A 25271-nucleotide genomic window follows, 5' to 3' on the forward strand; every position below is an offset into this window, starting at 1 on the left:
TAGGTTGTGCACTAGTTATAACAAATCTCAAACAACCGTGGTGAAATATATAAAATTCATGGGTTCGATTTCCAATCATAGCATGATATATAATAATTGACGCTTTACCTATCACCACAGTCATCTTAATCAACCATGATGAAATACTTTATTTATTTTTAAATTATTCCATATACCACCCTTTTTTTAGTATCTACCATATTTTACCACAACATAACCATCAAATAAACATATGATGTTTGTAACCATAATATGGCTATAATAAATTTACATCAAACTTAAAAAAATAGCCAACATGTATAATTACAAAATATGGCTATACCAAAATATAACCAACCTAAATATTATTTACATCAAACACAAAAATATTATAAATTATATTACAAACTCACGTGTGATAATCCTTGCATATAATTCGCATTGAAGCAAAATGTCAAACTTGTACGAACGTCTTTAAAGTCTTCTTGTGAAAATAGTGTAGTTTCGTTAGCTATTTATATAAAAAAGTGAAGGAAATTGAAGATCACATGATTTGAAATAATATAAAACTTAAACATTAAAGTGTTATTGTAAATATATATCTAATCCCAAAAATCAACAATGTCAGCAAAAACCATGTTTAACATGTGTTTCTTGACAAAAAAACCACACTCGTATCCTCCTTTTTGTTTTCTCGTCTATAAATTTAAACAATTCATGGATATATAACTACACATGCATATAATAACTATAATATAGAAACCAAAATTTTAAAATTACTCATTCATCGATAAATGGTGCTAACTAACAATCTCTATTTCCTCCACTTAATCATGATTATATAAATGTTTCTATCACTTTTGAAGAAATATTTGTAAATCAAATATTAAATGGATTCAAGAATCCATAAATATTTGATTTATTTAATTTTATACAAACACCATAAAGATACCTAAATGGTTAAATAAAATGCAAAAAATAAGTGAGGAATTAGTTCTATAAAAACACGATGATTGTTCAATAATGAGATATTTAATTTTATACTTACGTGCACCACAATTGTAGTATCCCTATGTCCAACCACTCACTTCCAAACATAAAATTCATTAAATCTTTAGGATCGACATAGAAAGCCTCTAACTCTCGATCATGATCTAATTAAAGACGAATTATATCTTTCTTATCTATAGCATGACATACCAATTGATTAATTGAATGTTCAAAAGGAACCAATATTTTACTATAGATATCTGTATGGGCGGCTGAGCAAATTCCTATTATGCTTGCACCACATACAACAACTCTTACAGACAGTTTCTCATCATCTTCATTTGTACACCGTTGGCGGCTACCATCCAATCTGTCTGTCGTAAAAAATAACAGCAACACAAAACAGATTCAACATAATATATCTTACATTTCTGTCCAAACACTAAAATCCTATTTATCCAGCTAACACAATTAATTTCACATAACTCAACTTACTTAACCATCTATTTCTTGCAAATTTCCCGCTCTTGTGCTAACGTATCTTCCAACTTCTTATTGTACACCACCTCTAAATCTTCTAACTCTTTCTTTTGTGATTCACATTCACTTGCTATCTTCTTCTCAACAATCTCGTCCATCTCTTTCTTTTGCAGGTGTAAATTTTTTCTCGATGTACCAAACCAAAATAATAGGCTGATGCCTTCTCAACACCATGTATACGACCACAACACACAACAAATCATACTTATAATTTTATCAACGACTACTTGTGAGACATCCCAAGTGAACCCTCCAGCTGGTCTTTGTCGAGCCCTCTTCCACGTCTCATGTTTTGATGATGAAGATGGGCAACTATCACAACTCATGGAGTCATCAGATCTCATTTGTTGTCTTTATTCATTAATCAATTTTTCCTCGAGTTTCCTGTAACCCCCACGAGACAATCTATGGACGTATTTTTTTTGCTTTGTTTAGCTTTTCTGATTCACATTAACTTATTATAAGCATAGTGAAAATAGTAATTTGCATGGTTTTATCTATAATGAATAAGCATACAATTATCATAAAATAAGATTACTATACTAATCAATAAATTAGCAGAACTACAAGACTTTACAAACTTTTTCCAATCCTTTTTTACATTAAAATTATATTTCACAGTTGGATCCTTAAGATCAACCCTTAGATTCGTAATATAGTTACCCGTGAGATGTGACTTAAATCCCCTCCAACGCTCACCAGCATAAGTGATCCCCTTTTTCTTCAACATACCATCATCAATAAACTCAAAAGTCGACTACAATTACATCAATAAGTATATATTAGTAATTATAAAAATACTATCGAATCATGTAAATTCAACTTAATACCTTAACGTTTGTCCATATTCTTTCTTTCACATTTTTTTGATACTTGGGTCCAATCATCAATCAAAATAATCATTTTTCTACGTCCAAAAAACACAAAATAACTCCTAAGAAGCGAAGAACTTTTACCATATCATGTCCAAGTTACGGGATTAAACTCGATCGGATATCTGTTATAGAGTTGAACCATCATTGTAGCACCTCTTTGTTTTTTTTCTTTTTGTTCCCTCTGTAGTTGGAGATTCATTTGTACGAGAATCATTTATATGAGTATCATTTGTATGTGTTTTGTTGCTAGATCAAGAGTCCATCTATGTTCAAAAACAACAACAAAACATTAAACCAATATTAAAAAAAAAATATATACAAACAACAACAATAATGTATTTAATACATATTCAACAATAACAACAATAACAAAATTCAACAACAACATTCAACATAAACATTATTCAACAACAACATAAGTGTCCCTCTTCAGCAATATATCAAACTATTCATGATGCACTAAAAGCTCAATTCAGACCCTCTGAGTCACTCTCATTTCCCTCACTGACCACTTCTCCCATGGTGCACCCACCTCCCATGGTGCACCCACCTTCTATTGACAATGCAAGTAGTGTTTCTCATACACATTCAACAATAATATAAATAACAAAGAAAATAAATAGAAACAATAACATAAACATGAACAACAACAACCATAAACATTCAACATCAACAACTAAAAAAAAACATCAACAAAAAGAACATAAATTTACCGTATGCATGGTGAGTAGTTTACGTTCCAGAAACGTGATGAATAAGTAAAAGAGCTTCTTATTACGAGTTTTGTCTTCTTTGTTTGTATTCCTACTCTAACTTTGTTTTTTGTTTCTTTGTAAAAGGAAGCCCCAAGAACGAACGATAGTGATAACATTTTTTGTTGATTTCTAAAAGGGAACCCCAAGAACGAACAATAGTGATGGCTTTGTACGTTAATCAAAGAATGAATGATAGTGATAACCTATTTTGTTTAGTTAATGAAGATGAAAATATGGGTTCAACTTGCTTTGAATGTAATAGAGTTGAATGGTTTCTCTGTGATGAAATGAACTTTTTTTAAATGAATAAACAAGGTATGTTATGTTTCATGTTTCATAATAACAATTTTCACCCCGCTTGTTTGAATCAACCTTAGTGATAAATGATTTATTTAATTAAATTTTATAAAAATTGTCAATTTTTAAATATTAAAAATTTTAACATTAAAGGGCGAAATATATCACAATGATTGGTTCAAACAACCATAGTGAAATGTGGAATATTTCCATATTAAAAATAAATAAAAAAGAATAGCGCTACTGTGAAAATAAAAATAAAAATAGGTAACTGATATCACCACAGTTGGGGCGATCCCTATGGTGATATTACATTTACTTTTACTTGAAAATAAATAAAAAAGAAAGTCATCAATATATTATTAAAGAAATCACAAAATTGTTGGCGCTAAGATCCGAACTCGTGAACTTTAGGAACTTTCACCATGGTTGCTTTATCCAACTGTGGTAACATGTAAATTATTTTTAATTAAATAAATAAATAAAAATCATGGCTACTGATTTTATAGATGACACCGCGGTCCTTAAAAAAACTGTTTTGTAAAATTGACATTGTAATACTTACTTTTTTTGTAGAGTAGTGTAAGTGAAAACACAAATTCATGTATACTTATGAATTGATAAACAATGCTAAGTAACAATTACTTGTTTTTCTTGAATTAAGTTATTTCGTATGTAAATTTGAATCTCCATTTTACACCTTAAATATTGAATACTACAGGGGTTCAAGAATTCTTCCATATATGATTTATTTATTTCTATACAAAGCTTATACATGTACCTAAGTGTTAAAATAAAAGTCAAAATTTGATGTGATTCTTGATATTAAAAGTATTTGAGAATAATTATTATAAATTAACATCAGCCTAAAAGATAAACTAATGTGCACCATAATTGTATTGTGGATATGGTAGCCAATTGATACACCGCACAAGATCAATAATACACCTCTTTTGAAGAAAAATAACTTCACAATACTATGGATCATGTTGTAATTGTATATTGATGGACTCTACCATATCTTTGAGCGCCCTTGTCAATCTTTTCATTGGATATGGTTAAGGAAGATTGGGTCTCAATCTTGTTTTGGGGGGCTTAACAACTATGTTTCGTGTTTGCACCATCCAAAACAATATTCTTAGAAAGGTTTGATAGATTTGTATTTGGGTAAATGAGTATACTCATCGATGTCAATCTCTACATCATAAAAGCAATAGAAACACAACACATAATTTTAAGAACACAGACAACAACAACAACAACAACAACGACAACGACAATATATAACAAATAATTTTAACGAGACAAATGAAATAGGAAGTTCCCAATCTAAACTTATAGTTACCTCAATCACATCCAAAATTACACTCACCCATTCCTTTTCTAATATTTCCTACTTCTTCGGACCAACCAGTTTTACAATTATTTTCTGGCGCATTTATTCTCTCTTTGAAAATGATCCAAAATAATAATTCAAAATAATATATTTTTCAATACCCCGAATTTACCCACCAAGCTCCTTTGTTCTAATAACTAATACCAATATATACCATGGTGTTGTTATAGAACAAAGGCTTCGACATTGACTTTTTAAACCGGTGAATCCTACAACACAAATAAAATTTTGTTACCTAAGTGAAATACCTACGATTAATATTCTTGAAAAATAGTCGACTTACAATCCTCTCATCAACTACACATGTAGTCTCTGATGTGAACTTGCCATCTTATCTTTCTCGCGCTCTTTTCCATTTTCCATGGCGTGAAGGTAGATATGGGTTGAAATTAATTCTTTAGTAAAGCATCTCCCAACTATTGTTCTAACTATTTTTTTTTCTTTTTATCATTGTCTCCTCTAGTTTTTCATATCCTCTATAAGATAATAAAATCTATATGGATAGATGTTTTTAGCCCTATTTTCCAAATTTTATATTTATTACAAGTTGTTACATTTAATTTAGGCCCTTTAATCATTATAAATCATTTTATTAGACTAATATATGAAACTCTTGTTATACTCATTCAACAATCATTTTTCATTCATCTTGGGAAACTTTTTCTTTATAAGTCTTTTGTGAGAAAATAAATAAGGTTAAAATTCGTCAATGTTATTCGATATATACAAATGTGCTTAAATAACTACATCACATGCAATTTCTTAACATTTAAACTTTTAGTATCTCTACTTTCATAACTTCACTCATGACGACACTTGAGAATTCCTATACAATCTGTTTTTAAAAAATAGTTTGAACAAAACTCAATAGTTTCTTCTGATATACTTTTTACAGTTTAAACTTCATCATGTATTCTTATATGCATCATTCAAAAAGTCAAAGGTCAGTTTTAAAGTCAAAATTTCTAAGGTCCAAATCAAAATACTTAAAGTGCAATTTATACTTTTAAATTTTTGGTTCATTTCAATTTATTTGAAGATCAAGTTTGATTTAAATTTTATTTCAATGATGATATTCAAATTCATTTGATAATTTATTTTCAAGCATTTTATTCCAATTCATAAACCATTTGTTCATGTTTTGTTTCAGGCCAAAGTTAAAGATCTTAAGCCATTTTCATAACAATATCAAGCCAATTCCAAGTATTATCTTGCAAGCCAACTTGACCAAACTTTGAGCCACATTTGAAGCCATTTTCTAGAGCCAAGCAAGTCATGTATGCATTTTTGGAATCACATAACAGTCACGTTTCTTGCTGTATTAGTAAGAAAGCCACGTTGAAAATTTCATCCGAATTACAACTTCATTTTGAATCACAAATTCATATTTCTTTTTTTTATAGTTAAAAATCTCTTTTACTAGATGAAGAAAAGAGAGTACAAACATAGACATAGATATTGTGTTAGGACATTCCCCAACCACAATTTAACATCAACATTAATAATTAAGCCAAATAAGCTATGGAAATAAAAAACCTTTGAGAAATTCAAAACCAATAGGGAGGTACCACTCCAAATCCTTAATCCAAGCAACCAAACAACATTCTTCCACACGAGCCGTGTGAGTTTTAGAACCACAATCTTTAAGTCTATCCAATTACGGATCATTTCTTTAGCTTTATCACGCGCAATTCGATTATACGGGTTCATATGATTGAATAAACTCACACTTTGTAGAGGAATCCATTGTTGATCGGAAGGAAGAGTTTGATTTGCAACAACCCTGGAGAGAGTCTCATTCCTTAACACATCTCCTTCATCCAAGCTTCTTTGAGACATTTCTACAAACACCTTAAGGGCAAGCTGTAACACCCCAAATCTACCCCGTAATTATAAGCGAAAATCAGAGTGCATTTAAAAAATATTCATCAAAGATGGGATGTCACAATTCGACTTAACCAAACAAACATACTTATATTTCATTTAATAAAGATACATAGCATTTCGGAACAACACTTCTTTCACCACTTACAACTTAAACTTATAAACACCTTTCAATTCAATTTAACACAAATGTCATCATAGAATACAACAATCAAGTAATAATCGACTAATCCCCCCGAGTGCTACGTATCAGAGCAAAGGACACTGACTCGACTTGCCATAAAGAAACATCAAGACTTCACATAAATAACCTCGGACCTCCACGACTAATCTTGAGTACATGTCCATTTCCCATGGTAGGGGAAATATCAGCAAAGGGGTGAGATATCTTACAATATAAAGTAATGCATGATAATTAATATAGGAGATATAGACCATACATAATTTCACCACTTCACATCACATAACATCTCACAACATGTTTTCATCGCAAAATAACTTATCAATATAATACAACTTTCAAAAAACAGCAATAATGTCATTAATCAATTGAGACAACATATTCAAATTCACAATTATAATATCGTCATGTCACAACAAACAAATCATCATCTCAACAATGCAAATCACCTAATCAACTCATGATATGGCATCAATCTCAACAATCAACCATGATAATTTATGCAATTCACAAGTAAGATTCCAACACATCATGACAAACATTTCATCATCAAGTCAACACATCACCGCGAACATAATCAAATAAGACTCAAATGCAATTCACATGTGACTCGACTTATGCAAATGCATGTGGTACCATTTGGAGTAAAACTCCCACCGTCTCAAAATTTGCCATTGGGCACACCGTCGCTATTTGCCATCAAGGCCACAGTCGCTTTTGCCATTAAGGCCATCGTCTCTTTATGCAATGGATGTGACTCAATAAATGTAACATCCACACAAACACAACACACATAATTAATGCGTCACAACATCGTCTAAATCACCATCGAACATTATCAATATAATGTCGAACTTCCACAACAACAAAATCATCATCATTCATAAGAATGCATCACTTCTCAATCACGTCACTATGTTGCATCATCATACAACAATAATTCACCTCAAAATACATCACAATACAAATTATCAACATTGACCATAGGGTCTACGACAACGACAACAATTTCCACATACTAGCGACAACGACAACAAATTCATCATGTTAACAACAACCACAAATTCATCATATTATAACAAACATCAACGATTCATCATATTGCCAACAACATCAACACATTCATCATATTCCTTAATTCAAGTAATCATCATAATACGTTATATTCAATTTCATATATATATATATATATATATATATATATATATATATATGTATATATATGTATATATATATTGTTAAGTCATCGCATGGCATCATCGTCGACTCATACATATCAAATACGCACAATTAATCGCATATAGCATACAACATCTTTATTAATCATGCATATCATCACATACATCACTATCTCATTCATCATAAGGAAGGTACTTATCATCATCTCAATAACATTGTATCATCATAAGAAAACATACATCAAGTTATACTACAACACAATTATGTCAATTCATCGCAAAGAGCATACTTCATTTGTTAACAAAACATAGTTCATCACTTAATCCTAATAAACTTAATAGGAAACGATATCATATGGATCATTTTATTGCATCATGGTAGAGTTCATTGCGTTAGCTTTCCAACGCTTCGAACGGCGCCTAAAACAGAGTTACGGATCAAAAGTTACATCATTTCAAAGTTTAGAAAAAGTTCTGTAAAACAGGGTTCGCGGCGCCAACAAGGTTCGCGGCGCGAACTGAACGAATCAAATATTCCTAACTTTCTGCCAAGTAGTTCGCGGCGCTAACAAGGGTTCGCGGCGCAAACTGAGTGAACCAAATCTTCCCAAGTTTCTGGCAGGAAGTTCGCGGCGCCAACAAAGTTCGCGGCGCCAACTGGCGATTTTCAGAAAACCCCAAACACAGAAAACAGCATACGAAACCCATCCCAAAACCCCTAAACTCAACCCAATCAAGTTGGAAAACACCAAGTATCACGAATAACAATAGAATACATGTTATAAACACAATTATAACACCTATTATGGGTCTTCTAACATCATAACATCATCAAACATCAATTAAAACACATTTCAAATCATAAATTCATGCATTTGTTCATAAACCCTAACATCTCTACACACAACTTCCATGGAGAATAACATACAATCTAATCCACCATAAACATAATCATGCCAACCCTTAGAGAGTAAGAACCCCACCCTTACCTTAGCAAAAGCTTCACTTCCTTCAATGGAGCTCTTCCTCTTCATGCCATAGCTTTCTCTTCTTTCTCCACAAAATAAGTTATGAGACCAAACCTCTAAAACCCTAACTCTTACTATCATTATCACTAATGGGCTTAACCCATACCCCATCCATTGTGTTATATTCTTTCCACATAGGCCCAATTCATAATATCTCTTTAATTACTCAATTAATCCGAATAACACACATAAATAATTAACCACACAACATAACCGAATATTATTTCCAATAATATTCCACACTTATCATCGATCCATAACTTTAACAATACTAACTCGCAATTGTACATCTCTGACTAATCCGACTTATTAATCTGACCATAACTTAACTTCTCAAATCAACATATTAATCCATTACGTTTGTAGAATAATACCGATAAACCTCGACTTCAACTAATTCCAACGAATAAATCCTTGATTTAATTTAATTAAATAATTAATTAAATTCGGGGCGTTACACAAGCTTACAACAAACTAATCTTAAGAACAAAACACACAATATAGCAAAGCAATTAAACAAGAAACACCAGAGACCAGAACAACACAAACATAATAATACAATCTAATGCAGAAACACACGCACATAAACTCAAGAGATCTATATCTTTTAGTGGTCGAGGCTCTGGTGGAGGCCGGTATTCATGACCGAACCAGCTTGACCCCTCAATTGGTGGAAATGATTTTGGGGTTTCAGACAATTGATGGTTAATGGCAGAGAGGAGGGAAAACTTGATGGGGGATGGAGGAAGAAAACAGTGTGGATCTAAAATGGATAAGTGTTTCAAAGGAATGAGAAAAAAGGGACGAAAACTTACCGTATAGAGGGGAGAACCACAATTGAGGAGGAAAGTGCCACCATACCGGCGGGGAAAAGCTTCGATGACGGAGGAGAAGCCTCTACAAGAGAGGAGGCGGCGGCTCTCACCAAGAGAGGAAAACCCTGCTTTTAGAGAGAAGAGAGAGCTTCTCTCTCTAAACATGTTTTTCCTACGGGAGCATCACAAATTCATATTTCAAAACAAACATTTACATTACAAATTACATCAAATCTACACCTTTCCTTCCACTTAATCAATGGTTCACAAATTCATTTTTACATTCACACGGATTGCACGTTTCAAATTCCTTCCAACCTCAACAAAAATTTCTAACAGATTTTCACTAACTTCATCCTCTTTCTCTCAATTTTCACATTCATCCACCTATTTAAACTCTCTAAACTGCACTGTTAGAAAGGGGAAAAGCAACAAAGAAATTATGCCAAAATCTTGTACACTTCCTTCACAAAACCTTGCTTCATCTTCCCACTTCATTTCCTAAAAAGAAATGGAGGGTCCATTACTATGTTTATGTACATAAAGTTAAATAAATAATAAATATGTGTCATATGTCTTAGAAATACGTGTAATATACACACAAAACTATAGTAATGAAAAAAAATGAAGTTTAAGAAATGGAGTAGATTCTTACTCCACCTGCAGACAAACAACGACAACACCGAGCTGTAACACAATTTTTTGGCATTACTTTTTTTTAAATAGTTTTTTCTTTATTAATTAAACTAAGTTTTTTTAATTAAAAAAAAAAAGAAGAAGAACTTGGGCTTTCTATGGGTCCAAATTTTTAATTGCAATCCCATTTTTAATTCCACACCCCTTTCTAGTTCTATTTCAAATTAGTTCTTTTTTATTTTAGTTAGTAAATTAATTGATTATAGAATTCATTTAATTTGATAATGTTTCTAATTAAGTTAATTAATTTGACTAATCAATTGATATAATTTTTAGGGCAATGCATGGGTGTTTCTTCCTAACCAACAAGAAATAGATGAATTGAAAAATCTCTCAACACAAAATTAATTTAGTGGAGCATCAAGTAAAGGTGGGGCAGTGGTTCCTAGGGAAACCCTAAACGCTCTCCTCTCTCTCTCTCTTCGAGCAAAACTTTCTCGCCGCCAGCACTTTCATTTTCTCTTCCCCAAAATCCAAATATTCAGCTCCAGTATGTAACTATATTTTTGGTGGTATGATGAGGACCTTCCTCCGTGCCACCTTGTCTCCTGGGAGTTGTCCGTTGTTGGTCTTCATGCGGCCGCAGTCGTGTGGTGTCACATATTGGGTTCTCTCTGTTCAGCACTGCCGGTAAGTGGTAGTTTTGCTCTTCTCTCACTCTCTCACTCAGCTAGCTTGCTCACATCATCAGATTCTGGTGTCGGAGTATGAGTATTAGATTTCTGGAGGCTGTAAATGCTTTCTCGAGCGAAGAGTTGTTGCTGTCGTGCAGTTATTGGATTCCTTCAGTTTTCGTGGTTGGTGGTGGTGAGCCTTGCTTTTGATTTCAGATTTGTTCAGATTTGTTGAGATCTACAGTTATCAATGTGTTTGGGTTAATGCTACCACAACGACAATTTTGTTCTCTTTCTAAACCTTGTCGCTGCCGTTTCTTGTTATGGTTCGATCGTTGTGATTTTGGTTTGTTTAGCTTGAAATAGCTATTATGCTTGATGTGACTTTTGTGATTTTTGCAGAGAGTTATTGGGACGTGAATTGGTTCGTGTTGGCGGTCAACTCATACACCATACATAAATTAAAGTTTGTGAAGACTTACACAACATCTTTCTTTTGCTATCTAGTTTCGTTCTTGTACGCAGGTTCACTAGGTAGTGTTTGTGTTTGTTTTTACTTCTTTGCAATTGTAATAGTTGTATATTGTTTGGAATACTAACTACTTTTGTTATGTTTTGACTGAGTTAGGTTTTGCCCCCTCAGTATTTTGTTGTATCTTTATTTTTCTTTAATATATTAGTAATTTTAAAAAAAAGTAAAGGTGGGGAAGTTTATACAACATGTCATAGAGCTCATCATCATATTGCTATTGAATTAGTATGTATTATATTTGTACTTGCAATGTGATAACATGTATTATATTTGATATACATTGCAACCATATATATTGTCCTTATAAGAAAATAAGCTCAAGTGATCTGTCGATCATGACGAGCTCTTCATGGCCACCCATAAAAGGAAGACTCTGGAGTGGGTTGATCGTTGTTCAGAGATAGCACATGTAAGTCAATACACTACTAAAAATAATATATTTTATGATAAATTTTTCACCTTGTCTAACAACTAACCAAGGTATATTTTTGAGGTGCGGCATGTTTAATTGCTTTTTTAAAAAATAAATCTATTCCCTCAGTTTTTCTAACCTTCGATGGACAAGATCTATTAAGTACCTCGTTTTTAATCTTGTAATTGTATTTAATTTTATTTTTGTTTATTTTTTTATGTGCTTAGGGACTAAAGGTTACATTTTTCAGTTAACGCGATACCCTTTTCTCTTTTTAAAATTATTTTGAATCACGAATATTTAATATTTTTTGATAGAAAATAAATATTCATGATACAAGAAAATTAAATTAATGGTTTAGAATCAAAATTTCTTTAAATTATTTACTTAAATTACCCTGTTTTAAATGGACCTTATTCTTCTATATTTGTTTTAAATTGTCTTTTTCATTGGTTATTTTACCCAACTAATGGGAAATATCATTTGCTTAAATTTTCTAGAATATGACGCTTTTCAAATTAATCTACTCCCTCGATTGTACCTTATAAGCAATGTGAAAGTTCTTTTGTATGAATACACTCCTCGTTTCATCTCCATTTTCTTAAATAAACCTAGGTGGTTTTCCTCTTCATCAAAACACCCTAAATTTAAATTCCATCATCTCTTCCAACATCAACTTTTTCAACCAAACTCGAGCGAAGCTTCGTCATCACATTTTCGAATGTAACTCACTCTATCCTCTTAGAAATGTTAGCTTTGTTGTTGTGCTTTGCTTATTTCTTATATATTTGTGAAGAGAGGTTATTCTGAATATGTTAATAAAAATGACTTATTCTGATATTTTTTTTCTTCATGAATAGTGTTAGTTTGAGAATGTGCCACTAACCACTAAAATGTTGTTATTCTTGAAATATTGTTTTTCTTGAATATATAGTAGATTTTGGGTCTGTTTAGTAAAAATAGCGGTTGACTGATAAGTTAGCTGATAGTTTATTGCTTGTGACTGATGGCTTATAACTTATAACAGATGCTTGAGAGTGATAGCTTATAAGTTAATTGAAGTGTTTGGTAAAATTAGCGGTTTACTTAACTTATAAATGTAAAATGACATAAAAGATATTTAATATATAATTATTTATTTTAAATTAAAATAAATTATAAGGGTTAAAAATGGATTTTAATTAAAATAATTAGGATAAAAAGGAAGAAAAAATAATAAGTTATAAGACATAAGCTAAAATGCTATTTGAAATAACGTCTGGAAAATAAGCTATAAGCTAGTAAAATAAGCAATAAGCTCGTGATGAAAAGATCATTACCAAACGGGTCTACATTATCATATGAGCTTATAAGACATAAGATATAAGTTATAAGCTCGAAAACATGTCTTACCAAACAGAGCTTTTATCTTTGTTGGTTAGTTGCCCAAGATAAATTTTTGCTTTTTTTACTTAGATAGATTTTAGTTAAAAAATTACTCTATTGTGGGTTTTTTTTCATACGTTAGCAAATCGAAATCTAAATAGTTTTTCAAAGTGTTAAAATTGCTAATATTTTTATGGAAAAAATTTAAATATAATTCCATGCTTTTTTGCAATGAAAATAAATATAACTAGTGTATAAATACTTTTTAAATACTTTTTTCCAATGAAAACAAATATGCAACTTCCTCCTATTTTTACTCTTGAAAGAATATTTAAATACATTTGACATATTTTTATTGGAGAAAAGTATGAACAATACTTTAAAATTGTATCTAAATATTCTCCTATATAAATGGTTGTTTTCTTTTTAATTTTAATTTATGAGTAAAACAATTAATAAAAATTTATTCGAGAATGACTAAATAACATACACATTTAGGAATATAAATGTCTAAATAGCTAGGTTGGCTAGAAGCATTCTGATATCTAAACAATAAATTTCCTCAAATTGCATGTAGACATAACACACATTATACATAACAACTGCAGTGCTTCATTTCATATCCTCCAAACGTTACTATTTAAAATCAATCAAGATCAACAAACAATCACTTCCCATTTAAAGATATGATTTAATCAACACATATTAGCTCCATCCCAACTACTAAGTATTTGTTCCGTATTAACTCCCACTTCCTTCCATTATATAAAGACCACACTTCCTTACTATTTTTCTCATCCTTCACTATTAAATTATACATTTCAGTACAATGGATTCTCAAAAATCGTTCCTAATTATTGGCCTATTGGCCATGGTTCTTCTTATTTCCTCACAGGTGTCAGCTAGGGACTTAACTGACACTTCCACTAATGCCAACAAAAAGGGTGAGATAGCTATACATTTATTTATTTTATTTAGTCTCCAAAATATGAGTACATATTTATTTTATTAAAATTTATATAAATTCGTTGTAGTCTTTTTTTTCTTGCGAGCCTTTATTGATGTTGGAGATTTTTTACTTACATATAGAATCAAATAGTTTAAGAAATAAATTTAACATATTGTTGTAATTGCAGAGGTTGTTGAAAAGTCAAATAAAGTAAATGATGCCAAACAATTTGGTTACGACGGCTATGGTGGTTACGGAGGCTATGGCGGAGGCTATGGTGGTAACGGAGGCTATGACGGAATCAATAGTGGTTTTGGATACTATGGCCGAGGCTATGATGGCCACCATAGAGGCTACGGTGGTTACCATGGAGGATACGATGGATACCATGGCGGAGGTGAGGGTTACAATGGTGGATACCAAGGCGGAGGCGAGGGTAACAATGGTGGCTACGGTGGATACCATGGTGGCGGTACTGGTCGAAACAATGGTGGTTACCATGGCGGTGGTTACCGTAATGGCGGAGGCTACGGTAATGGTGTTGGTTACCTTGGTGGAGAGGTTTCAAACAATGGTAACTGATTATATCACCGTGCATGCATATTTTAAGTGTAATAAATTTCTAAGACTAAATAATTTTGGGGATGAACAAAAGCGGTAGTTTGAGGTTATGTATTTATTTAGAGCTATGCTATACTTACATCAGATTTCTACGCCTAACTAATTTACACCGTAGAAATACAAAGAATTCAGCTTTGCACAGATTTGAATATTGGAGAAAAAATTATTAAAAAACTGAAAAGTATTGATTTATGGTATAATTCATGGTGTAAGTGTAAGATTGGGTGTCAAACTAGCATTTCTGATTTATTTATCTTCCCACTAGATATTTCACATCTCTATTAATCGTTTGTAAAATCATTATCACTGTGTATATATGTGGTAATGACTTTGATTTCGAAATAAAGTTACGAATGAGTCACTGTTTAATATATCAATTATCAAATATCATCGTCGTCTTGTCTAAAGAAATTTATCAATTAAAAAGTTATTTGAAAAAGATTTTTTTAAAAAAGTATTTTTCATGAAATTATCTTTTATATACTTGAGTAAGAAATGTAATTTGTATTCTCAATAGTAAAACACTCACAAAAGCAAAACTGCGCTTAAGATTTAGAAAATGTGACAAGGAAAAAAAGGTATATGTGTCAATATATAAAATAATTTATATATTGCAGAATTACACTGTCAACCAATGACGATTATGTATTTTGTCAAATTATATTAAAAATTTTAAACAATTTATATATTGTAGAATGATATGTTCTCATTGGATAACAGTGTAAAACTATTTTACAATTGTCAGTACATATTCATTAAACTCATGTGACAAATAATACCACACATTTTAAAAAAAATAATTTGGTCTTTCTATATCTAAAAACAAACACATATTCTATCTTTTTACGAGTCAACATATTAAAATAAAGGGTTAAATATGTTTTTAGTTCCTATAAAATTACCAAAATTACTTTTAGTCCCTATAAAAAAATCGACATTTATTCCCTATAAAATTACTTTTGCACTCACTTTTAGTAGAGGGACTAAAAGTGAGTGCAAAAGTAATTTTATATGGACTAAAAGTTAACTTTTTTTATAGGGACTAAAAATCAAAATTGAGATATTTATAGGGACCAAAAACTTATTTAATCCTAAAATAAATTAAACATAAATAAAAAAATTTCAAAGGTAATGTGAACATTTGACTATAATTACACTATACTTATGGTCTCGTTATAACTTTTATCTTTGAATCAAATAGTTTTTCTAAACGAGCATAACATAATTACACTATTTTACTTATGACGAATAATTATTAATTCTCAATGACCACTTCATGAACATCCAAAATAATAAATAATGGATAAACCGTATATTAAATAAGAAACACAAATTTATATACATTTATGAATTGATAAACGGTACTAGGTAACGGTCTTTTTTTTATGTATTAACTTATTTTGTATGTAAGTTTTAAACTCAATTGATTTACGTCTTGTATATTGAATATTATATGGGTCAAAAAATCCTTCCACATATTTATTTCTTTCTATCAAAGCTTATGCATGTACCTAAATGTCAAAGTAAAAGTCAAATTTTAATATGAGTACTAACATTAAAATTACTCCCTCCGTCTCACCATATGTGTCCTCTTTCTTATTTTTATCTGTCTGAAAATATTTGTCATTTTAGAATACCAATGTGATATTTATTATTTTTTCCACTAACTTACCCTTATTTATTGTATTTTAATCATGTAATCACTTCACTATCTATTATTAATAAGGGTATTTGAGTAAATGCATTCATTTTATCAGTTAAATCAACAAAATTAATCATTATATTAAAAAGTGTGAAAATCTTAAAGAGGACCACTATTGTGAGATGAAGGAAATATTTGAGAGCAATGACTATAAATTAACACCACCCTAAAGATAAATTTGTGTGCACCGTAATAGTATTATGGATATGTCAAGTCAATCAATACCATAGAAAAGATCCATAATACACCTATTTTAAAGAAAAATGATTTCATAATGCTCTAGATCAATGTTGTAATTTCATATCAATGGACTCTGACATATCTTTGACAATCACTCAATCTTTGTATTAGATCTGCTTGAGGAATAAGGGTCTCAATCTTGTGTTGGGGGGATAAATAACTACCTTTCGTATTTGCACCTTTAAAAAAAAATTAAATTTTAAAGGTATAATAGATTTGTATTTTGGAGGACGAGTAAACTCGTCAATATCAATCTCTGAATCATAAAAATCGTAGCAACACAACACCTAATTTTAAGAACACAAACAAAAACGACACACAACACATTTTTAATCAGACAAACAAAAAAGGAAAGTTCAAAAACTAAACTTATACTTACCTTAACCACATCTCAAGACATAGTATCCCAGAGAATCACCCGCTCATTTTCTAATCACTAGTACAAAAATGTTAATTTACACCCGTTTTTTATTAAATTTACACCCATTATTTTTAATAAAAATCGGGTGTATATCCACAGGGTGAGAAATGTCTAACGAATTTACACCCGTTATTTTTAACAAAAATCGGGTGTAATTGGGCGTAATTATGTTTTTAATTACACCCTGTTTTAATAAAAATCGGGTGTAATTGGGCGTAATTACGTTTTAATTACACCCTATTTTAATAAAAATCGGGTGTAAATGGGCTTAATTACGTTTTAATTACACCCTGTTTTAATAAAAATCGGGTGTAATTGGGCTTAATTACGTTTTAATTACACCCTATTTTAATAAAAATCGGGTGTAATTGGGCTTAATTATGTTTTAATTACACCCTATTTTAAAAAAAATTGGGTGTAAATATGTTCTTAATTACCCCCTATTTTAGTAAAAATCGGGTGTAAATACGCCATTTATGAATGAGCAATTATATCTATTTACACCCTATTTCATAAACACCATTTAGTTATATTTTATTTTCAGTCATAATATTGCAAATACTATAAAATCATACTTATAAAAATCATATTTTAACTAAGTCAAAATATTTTTAATATTAACCAAAAAGTATACAAAATCATGTACAGTCATAATATTTCAAGTATTATAAAATCATACACATAAAAATTATATTTTAACTAAGTCATAACACTTTCTCCATATATAATTTTACGCCATGCTTGACGGTTAGCTTCGGTGTTCTCTAGTCCAATTGAATCCAACCGCTTTCCACATGTAGCATTGAATTCATCCATGGCCAAAATACCACGCCCTGGAGAAGCAATTGTTTTCTGTATGCAAAAAAACAAGACACAAGAAATTGTTACAAGAAAGTGTTATTACAAGAAAGAGCCACGTGTATCGATGGTAACCATACCGCGGTTTTGACGAGTCTAACCATGACTCTGATACCACTTGTTGGGCAGTTCGGAAAGCGTCGAAAGTGTCAATGATGATAAACATTCAGGTTCTAAGAGACTTTTATACTGCATATCCACCAAAAAAATCATTTATTTATTTCATGCCATACACATCTTTCATGGGAAAGCACTTGCGAAGTTGTGCCAGACCAGAGTCAACATCCCAGAGTGAAATCATACCCTGATATATCACATGGATAATATAAGTATCACAAATGGAATTTATATGATCCATAAACTAGTAATGAAGACATACCAGGCATGCTACAACACTAGTCCTCCCGTGTTCCTCGTGTTTGAAAAGCCAATCTTCGAAATAGCTGCTTAAGCACGAATATAATAGATGATTATGAACTCAATTACCACGAACATTTCCATGAGATGCCATTGACAACCTCTCTGGTGAGGCTGCAGATAATTCTCCAGATGTCTGAAAATAAATATTAGATTAGAAAAAACACTATATAAGAATGTGAGGAATTAGATAGAAAAGACACTATTGAGAAAGACAATATGAATAGGATGATGATCTTGAACAGAGGTTCCCTAGGTATAACAAGGCAAATTCTATCTTATTCCACCAAAATAGGATTATGTGTATTCTTGTCATTGCTGAAGGCAAGCATCATTGCAAAAACATGGGAGTTACATTCAAAACAAAATTTTAACTATAGAGAATCATTCAAAAATTCAAAAATATATAGACCTGAGGTAATGATGTTCATTGAGATAGGAATGTTTTGCTCTCCTCCCATGACTGCACCTCCACCAAAGAACATGCCCTAAAAATAGAATCATGCAATTTAAATTTGGGTTCCAAAAAATGATTTTTTTTTAATTTCTTTTTGTTTCTTACTTGATTTCTAGCACGTTGTAACTCTTGTTCCATCTGACTAAGCCTGATTCTGCTTGACTCAAGCTGCTGAATATATGCCTGTGAAAGAGAAATAAAGAAATATGCTATTCATAAAGAGTGTGAAAAACTGTACATAAATATGGAATTTGTGGATTTATTTACCTTTTTTCTCAACCTGCTTTTTCTAGCTGCTTCTCTATTCTGAGTAAGTCTTCTCAGTGCCTGTTCAATGCAATGCATAACATTTTATAAACATATAAACCAGAAAGAAAAAAAAATAGTAACAAGATTGAAAAAATCATGAGAGAGTAGTTGTAGTAACCTTGGGATCTGGTGTTTTAGGTCCTTCATGTTCAGAACTTGAAGTTGGACCCTTACCATGATTTCTCTCTGGCTGCTATAAGTTAGGTGATTAATTTAGATAAACATATAAACCAGAAAGAAAAAAAAATAGTAACAAGATTGAAAAAATCATGAGAGAGAGTAGTTGTAGTAACCTTGGGATCTGGTGTTTTAGGTCCTTCATGTTCAGAACTTGAAGTTGGACCCTTACCATGATTTCTCTCTGGCTGCTATAAGTTAGGTGATTAATTTAGATAAACAAAATAATTATAATAATAAACATCTAGCAATAATTGATCACTAGCTTAATAATTTAGCTCAAAGATGCTATGCTACCAAATTTTTATTCTTGGTCTTCTCCATTTTTATTAAAAATATAATCTAACATATAGTCTATAGACATATTTGTTTAATATATTGATTTTGAGTACATACCTTGACAGTTTTGGATGGTTCAGAGCCAGAGAAGACTTGTTTTGGTAGATTGGTTTTCCTTGATCCACTTGTTTCCGGAGAAAGTAACTCCATGTTAGCCTATAAAAAAATAACAAAAAACTTTTTAATTAAGTGTAGCAAAAAATTAAAGAGAAGTACTTATGTAACACAATTGTAACACAATTGATCGTGATGTAATTATTTACACATTTGAGTTGGAAGATGATGGCTCTACATGCATAGGCTCAGAAGGAAAAATGTTAAGAGTTGGTGGCCTCATTCCTGATGTTGAATTTTCTGCATAAACACACAAAAATGCAACAAATTTAGCAGCATTAAATAATTGTTGCGTAAATATGTGTATAACATAAATATACTAATCAAGAGAGAAATGATTACACAAGAAGAGACACTATATTAGATAGAAAATAAACTCTACTGCAGTGGAAGATAATAATACTCCAATAAACATCAATATGATAGACATGGTTGTGTTTTATATTATATAAAATCTATAAGTTTGCAGCCTATATATATAGGCATAGTGGATCACTATATATATCCAAGTTCTACCAAGTGATCACTACATGCCAATGAAATTATTATTTAAAATCTATGCAATTACCTGCAAATTATGGTTGAGGGTATCACAACACCATACATTACATATGGCTTTGACAAGTTCAGTTTGTCATTCAGCCTAATTAACATGACGAGAACTCTGTGATCATTACAGAAGCCAATATAATATGTGTTTTTATTCATCATTTTGACTTGGAGTCCAAAGCATATAACAAATAAAAGAATACATATCTGTATCTAGGGCTGAGAGAGAGAGAAGAAATCATTCATGAAATATGAATATCATTATAAAAGGTACAGACAACATGCAGAGCAGGGGGAGGGATAGAATTATGATTATCAGAAAACATATGATGAAGTACTAATCTGACCTGAATTGAAGTCGGACAGTGAGCTGCTCTAATTGCTCTATTAGTATGAAGTTAGTTCAGCCTTACCATAAGCACCGTAAGGTTGGACTGCTGCACCCATTTGATCAATTTAAACCTGGACTGCTGCACCCATTTGATCAATTGCATCGAGGCATTGTCTGGACCTATGTTGAAGAGCAGAAATAAAAGGTGTGCTTGTGTAACACCAAAATTCCAACATGTGAGTAAACCGTATGCAATTAGAGGTAAAAAACCAAGAAAATGTGCTGACATATGCTGATTGCTGCTCAGCATCCATGCTGGAGTTGTTCCGCTCAGAAAGTTGTTTGTCAGAAACCTGCATCCATCGTTAATATGTATAACTCATTTATGTCACTGAAAGCTTCAATAGCTTATGTCATTGTAACTTTATGAAGATAACACGAGATGACATTGTATTTATTGGTTTGCATGTAAATATAAAGAAATTTGAAGAATTTATAGCCAGCATGTACTATTGATCCAACTTACAGTTCTCTTAAATTCCGCATTTCACTAATGTAATCTGGAATAGGACCTGCAATTAAACAACTTTGCAATTCCCTGAATTACAGAAACAAAAAAAATCAGTTAATAAAATACTAAATGAGTTATGAAGTTTTTCATAGGTAGCAGTAGCATGAAAGGAATAGTTTCAACTCACAGTCTTGTCATGCCTTTCAAACCTTTCAAATCAGGAAATGACATGGTTTCGTTCCCCTTCAAATCAGATATTCTCCTGATATAGTGTTTCATCAATGAAAAGAAAATGTTCAACTTTGTAACATTGCATTCCATAAAAATATGAAATTTATCAACTAGCCTCAAATATAGTAGTAAGATACTGATAAGCTTGGCAACAAAAGTACTCACAATTCCGTCAAATTTTTCAAGACAGATATGGCAGGAGGAATTGGACCTTCCATAGACGTGCCTTGCAAATTCCTAAAAACTAGGGATCTTCCCAGATAGACTGTTTTCAAGTTCAACATGTTTATGATAGGTGTTTGTTTTGTTTACAATATGCTTTAGTTGGGAACTTATTGCAAAGTACAAAATTATTTCATCACAGGTAATAGAAACCATGTAGCCTAACCAATTAACTATTCTAACAGCTCACAAGGTCTGCGTCTCAACTAACAAGGTATGACTAATTGGTTAAATGCTAAATAACTTCTATAAATTTTATTCATGCAAGTCAGCATTAAGTGAAAAGCAACAATAACAGTAAGATATGGCAACTGTTTATTTTGTACAATGTTGAACTACCATTAAAGACAGAATTGTTTGAGAAGACAAAAGACACCTATCTCAAGTTTAACATAGTTTGAATTTGTTTTTCGGCCCAATCATTTCAGATTCAAGGACAATAACAAATAGTCAAGAATATGTGTATGACTAAATTAATTTCATTGAATCTATTTCCGAATGCAAAACAATGAGAGCAGAAACTTATCTGAATAAAGTTTGACTATAAGCTCACCATATCAACAACTCTTAAACCCAACCTAATTAACAATTATCTAACACAATACAAGGCAAATAAAGTGATATAATCTAAAACAATTTAGTTGTGAACACAACATATAACGCCGGAAATACCAATGATCTCGAGTAAGAAGCCTACCAATGATGTATGTTGAAGCTCTCTTGATGAAACTTGATGATTTACACCTGAAGCCACAACCGAAAACCTTGATTCCACCTGAGCAAATCAGCCACAAGAACAACATTGAAACACAAGTAACTATAAGATATTTTATAGTTGATTGCGTACCTACTCATTCATGGGTTTTTCCAGAAAATACTATATGTTTACCTTTGAAGTAGAAAACGCAAAAAATAGATCGACAGTCGCCGAAGAGAAAATCTTGAAAAGCTAAAGAGAGAATATCCAACAGAAGACACGACAATTATGAGAATACGAAACGTTGAGTTGCGATGCTGAGATGAATTGAGATTGTAGCATCGAAACGTTGAGTTGAATTGCGATTGTAGCACCAAAATGTTGAGTTGAATTGTGATTGTAGCACCAAAATGTTGAGTTGAATTGCTAGCTAAATGGTTTCATCAAGAAATTGGGGGAAGAAGAAATTGGGGGAAGATGAAATTGGGGGGAATACGAAATTAGGGTTTAAGAAGTATCAAAGTTGATGATGGGTCTGAGAGGAATCGAAATCAAAACCGACGAAGGATTTGAGATGAATTGGGGGAATTGCGCCGCTGTTGAATCTGCTTGAAGGATAAGGTTTTGTCGATGTGTTGCAGAAGGATGATGGGTTTTGTGTGTTGCAGGTTTAGATGCGTCAATGAGAATGTTTGAAGATTGAGGATATGTACATTTGTGGTGTCAAGTTCGGTTATAAAATTACATAATTTTTTTAAGCAATTTAAATTTACACCCGTTTTAAATTTAATGGGAGTAATTGAGATATGATTATAATAATATTTTTAATTTACACCCGATTTTTAATAAATAGAGTGTAATTTGTCACATGGTAATCCTTAAAATAAAATTTTATTTACAAAATTGCCATCACGTTTCTAATTTACACCCGTTTTTAGAATATCGGGTGTAAATTTTTAAATTATATTGTTGTTTTTGTACTAGTGAATATTTCATTCATCTTTAGATCAACCAACTTTTCAATCATTTGCTGGCGCATTTCTTCACTCTTTGAAGATGATCCGAAATAATGTCTCATACAGACGCATCGTCCAATACCACTAACACACCCACCAATATTGAATTTTTCAACCGGGAATCCTACAACACAAATAAAAGTTCATTACAAAAGTGAAGTACCTATAATTAATATTCTTAAAAATAACCTAATTACAATCATCTCAACAACTACGCGTGTAGCCTGTGAGGTGGACTCGCCTCTTGGTCTTTTTCATGCTCTCTTTCATTTCTAATGGTGTGATGAGTTGTAATCAAGGCTTAGTAAAACATCTCCTAGCTATTGTTCTCACAGTTTTCTTTTTTCTTCAATCATTATCTCCTATAGTTTTTCATATCCTCCACGAGATAATCTATGTAGATAGCTATTTATAGCTCTGTTTTCCTAATGTTGTATGCACTCTAAGTTATTAAATTTAATTTAAGAATATTTGGCATCCATTTAATTGTCTCAAATGCACTCTCATCATTAGAAATCATTTTATTAAACCAATCTATGAAACACGCGTTATTCTTATTCAGTAACCAATTTTCATTCATCCGGGTGAATTTTTTCTTGATAAGTCTTTCAAATAAATAACGTTGAAATTCATCCAAGTTATTCAACATATATACAAAATTTCATAAAGAACTACATCACGGGCCATCGACTGAACATTTAAACCTTGAGTACCTCTACCTTCATAACTTCGGTGATGACGAGAACTGAAAATTCCTATACAATTTATTTTTGACAAACAGTTTGAATAAAACTCAATAGCTTCTATTTTTATGTACGTTTCAACAATTGAAGCTTCCAAATAGTGATCATTCTTCATATACCCTTTAAAGATTTTCTTGTATCACTCTACTAGATACATCGACCTTAAATAAACTAGGTCATAAAATCTAATCTTCATGACTAGATGAACAAGTAAGTGAACCATAATATCAAAAATTGTGGAACCCTAGGAAAAAACATCTTAATGACTTTATTACATATAAAATTAAGAATAAGCACAATCTAGTTATATTTCCCCTTCCATTTTTTGGCAAATAGCCACTAATAAAAGTTAATTTATCAAGACATGACAATCACGATATTTTAAACCAATTAATTTTTTAGATATTTTTTCGATCCAAGTTTCTTGAAAAAAATTTAGTGCCCTTTGAAACTTTGATACTCTATAAGCACTCATAATTTTTTTCTTTTCAAGAACAAGTGTGAAATGTTTGGTGTAAATATGTTATTTCACTTATTTCTTCTAGGTTTGCCTCTTATCGTATATCCATCCTTAACATATCTAGACATACATTCTTACCATCTTTTGTATTTCCTTTAATGTTAAGAAGAGTTCCAATTACACTATCGCATAAATTTTTCTGCAACTGCATCAAATAAAGACAATGTCTTCATTCGAGTCTATCAAAGAACACTAATATTTTTTTCCAATTATTTTTCTCTACGGCCATTTTTTGGATCTTTCCAAAGACTACATTAATGTGTTTGATACTTTTTCTCTACGGTTAAGGACTTTGGAGCTATATCAAACT

The 25271-nt window shown here is 31.4% G+C and overlaps 2 protein-coding genes and 1 long non-coding RNA gene across 3 annotated transcripts in view; 1 reads left to right on the plus strand and 2 right to left on the minus strand.

Annotated features, from left to right (window-relative positions):
• LOC131621069 (dormancy-associated protein 2-like) overlaps window positions 1-15356 on the plus strand; it is an 88916-nt gene extending 73560 nt beyond the window's left edge. The window contains exon 2 of the mRNA XM_058892278.1: window positions 14674-15356. Within this exon, the coding sequence (XP_058748261.1) occupies window positions 14674-15068 (395 nt within the window). The 3' untranslated portion in view covers window positions 15069-15356. The remainder of the gene's footprint in view (window positions 1-14673) is intronic.
• A 2703-nt stretch (window positions 15357-18059) lies between these two features.
• On the minus strand, window positions 18060-19513 carry LOC131617696 (uncharacterized). Its single transcript, XR_009288659.1, has 6 exons — window positions 19470-19513; window positions 19308-19385; window positions 19158-19233; window positions 18815-18881; window positions 18409-18632; window positions 18060-18322 (listed from the first exon to the last, which is right to left on the minus strand). It is a non-coding gene; the product is annotated as an uncharacterized LOC131617696 (long non-coding RNA).
• A 92-nt stretch (window positions 19514-19605) lies between these two features.
• On the minus strand, window positions 19606-20901 carry LOC131619582 (bZIP transcription factor TGA10-like). The gene is made up of 4 exons (XM_058890667.1): window positions 20320-20901; window positions 20085-20183; window positions 19805-19879; window positions 19606-19704 (listed from the first exon to the last, which is right to left on the minus strand). Exons 1-4 carry the CDS (start codon window positions 20362-20364, stop codon window positions 19606-19608), a joined length of 318 nt encoding a protein of 105 aa, XP_058746650.1. The 5' UTR covers window positions 20365-20901.
• Window positions 20902-25271: the final 4370 nt, after the last annotated feature.

The sequence above is a fragment of the Vicia villosa genome, linkage group LG7 (assembly GCF_029867415.1).
Source record: "Vicia villosa cultivar HV-30 ecotype Madison, WI linkage group LG7, Vvil1.0, whole genome shotgun sequence".
Classification (NCBI taxonomy): domain Eukaryota; kingdom Viridiplantae; phylum Streptophyta; class Magnoliopsida; order Fabales; family Fabaceae; genus Vicia; species Vicia villosa.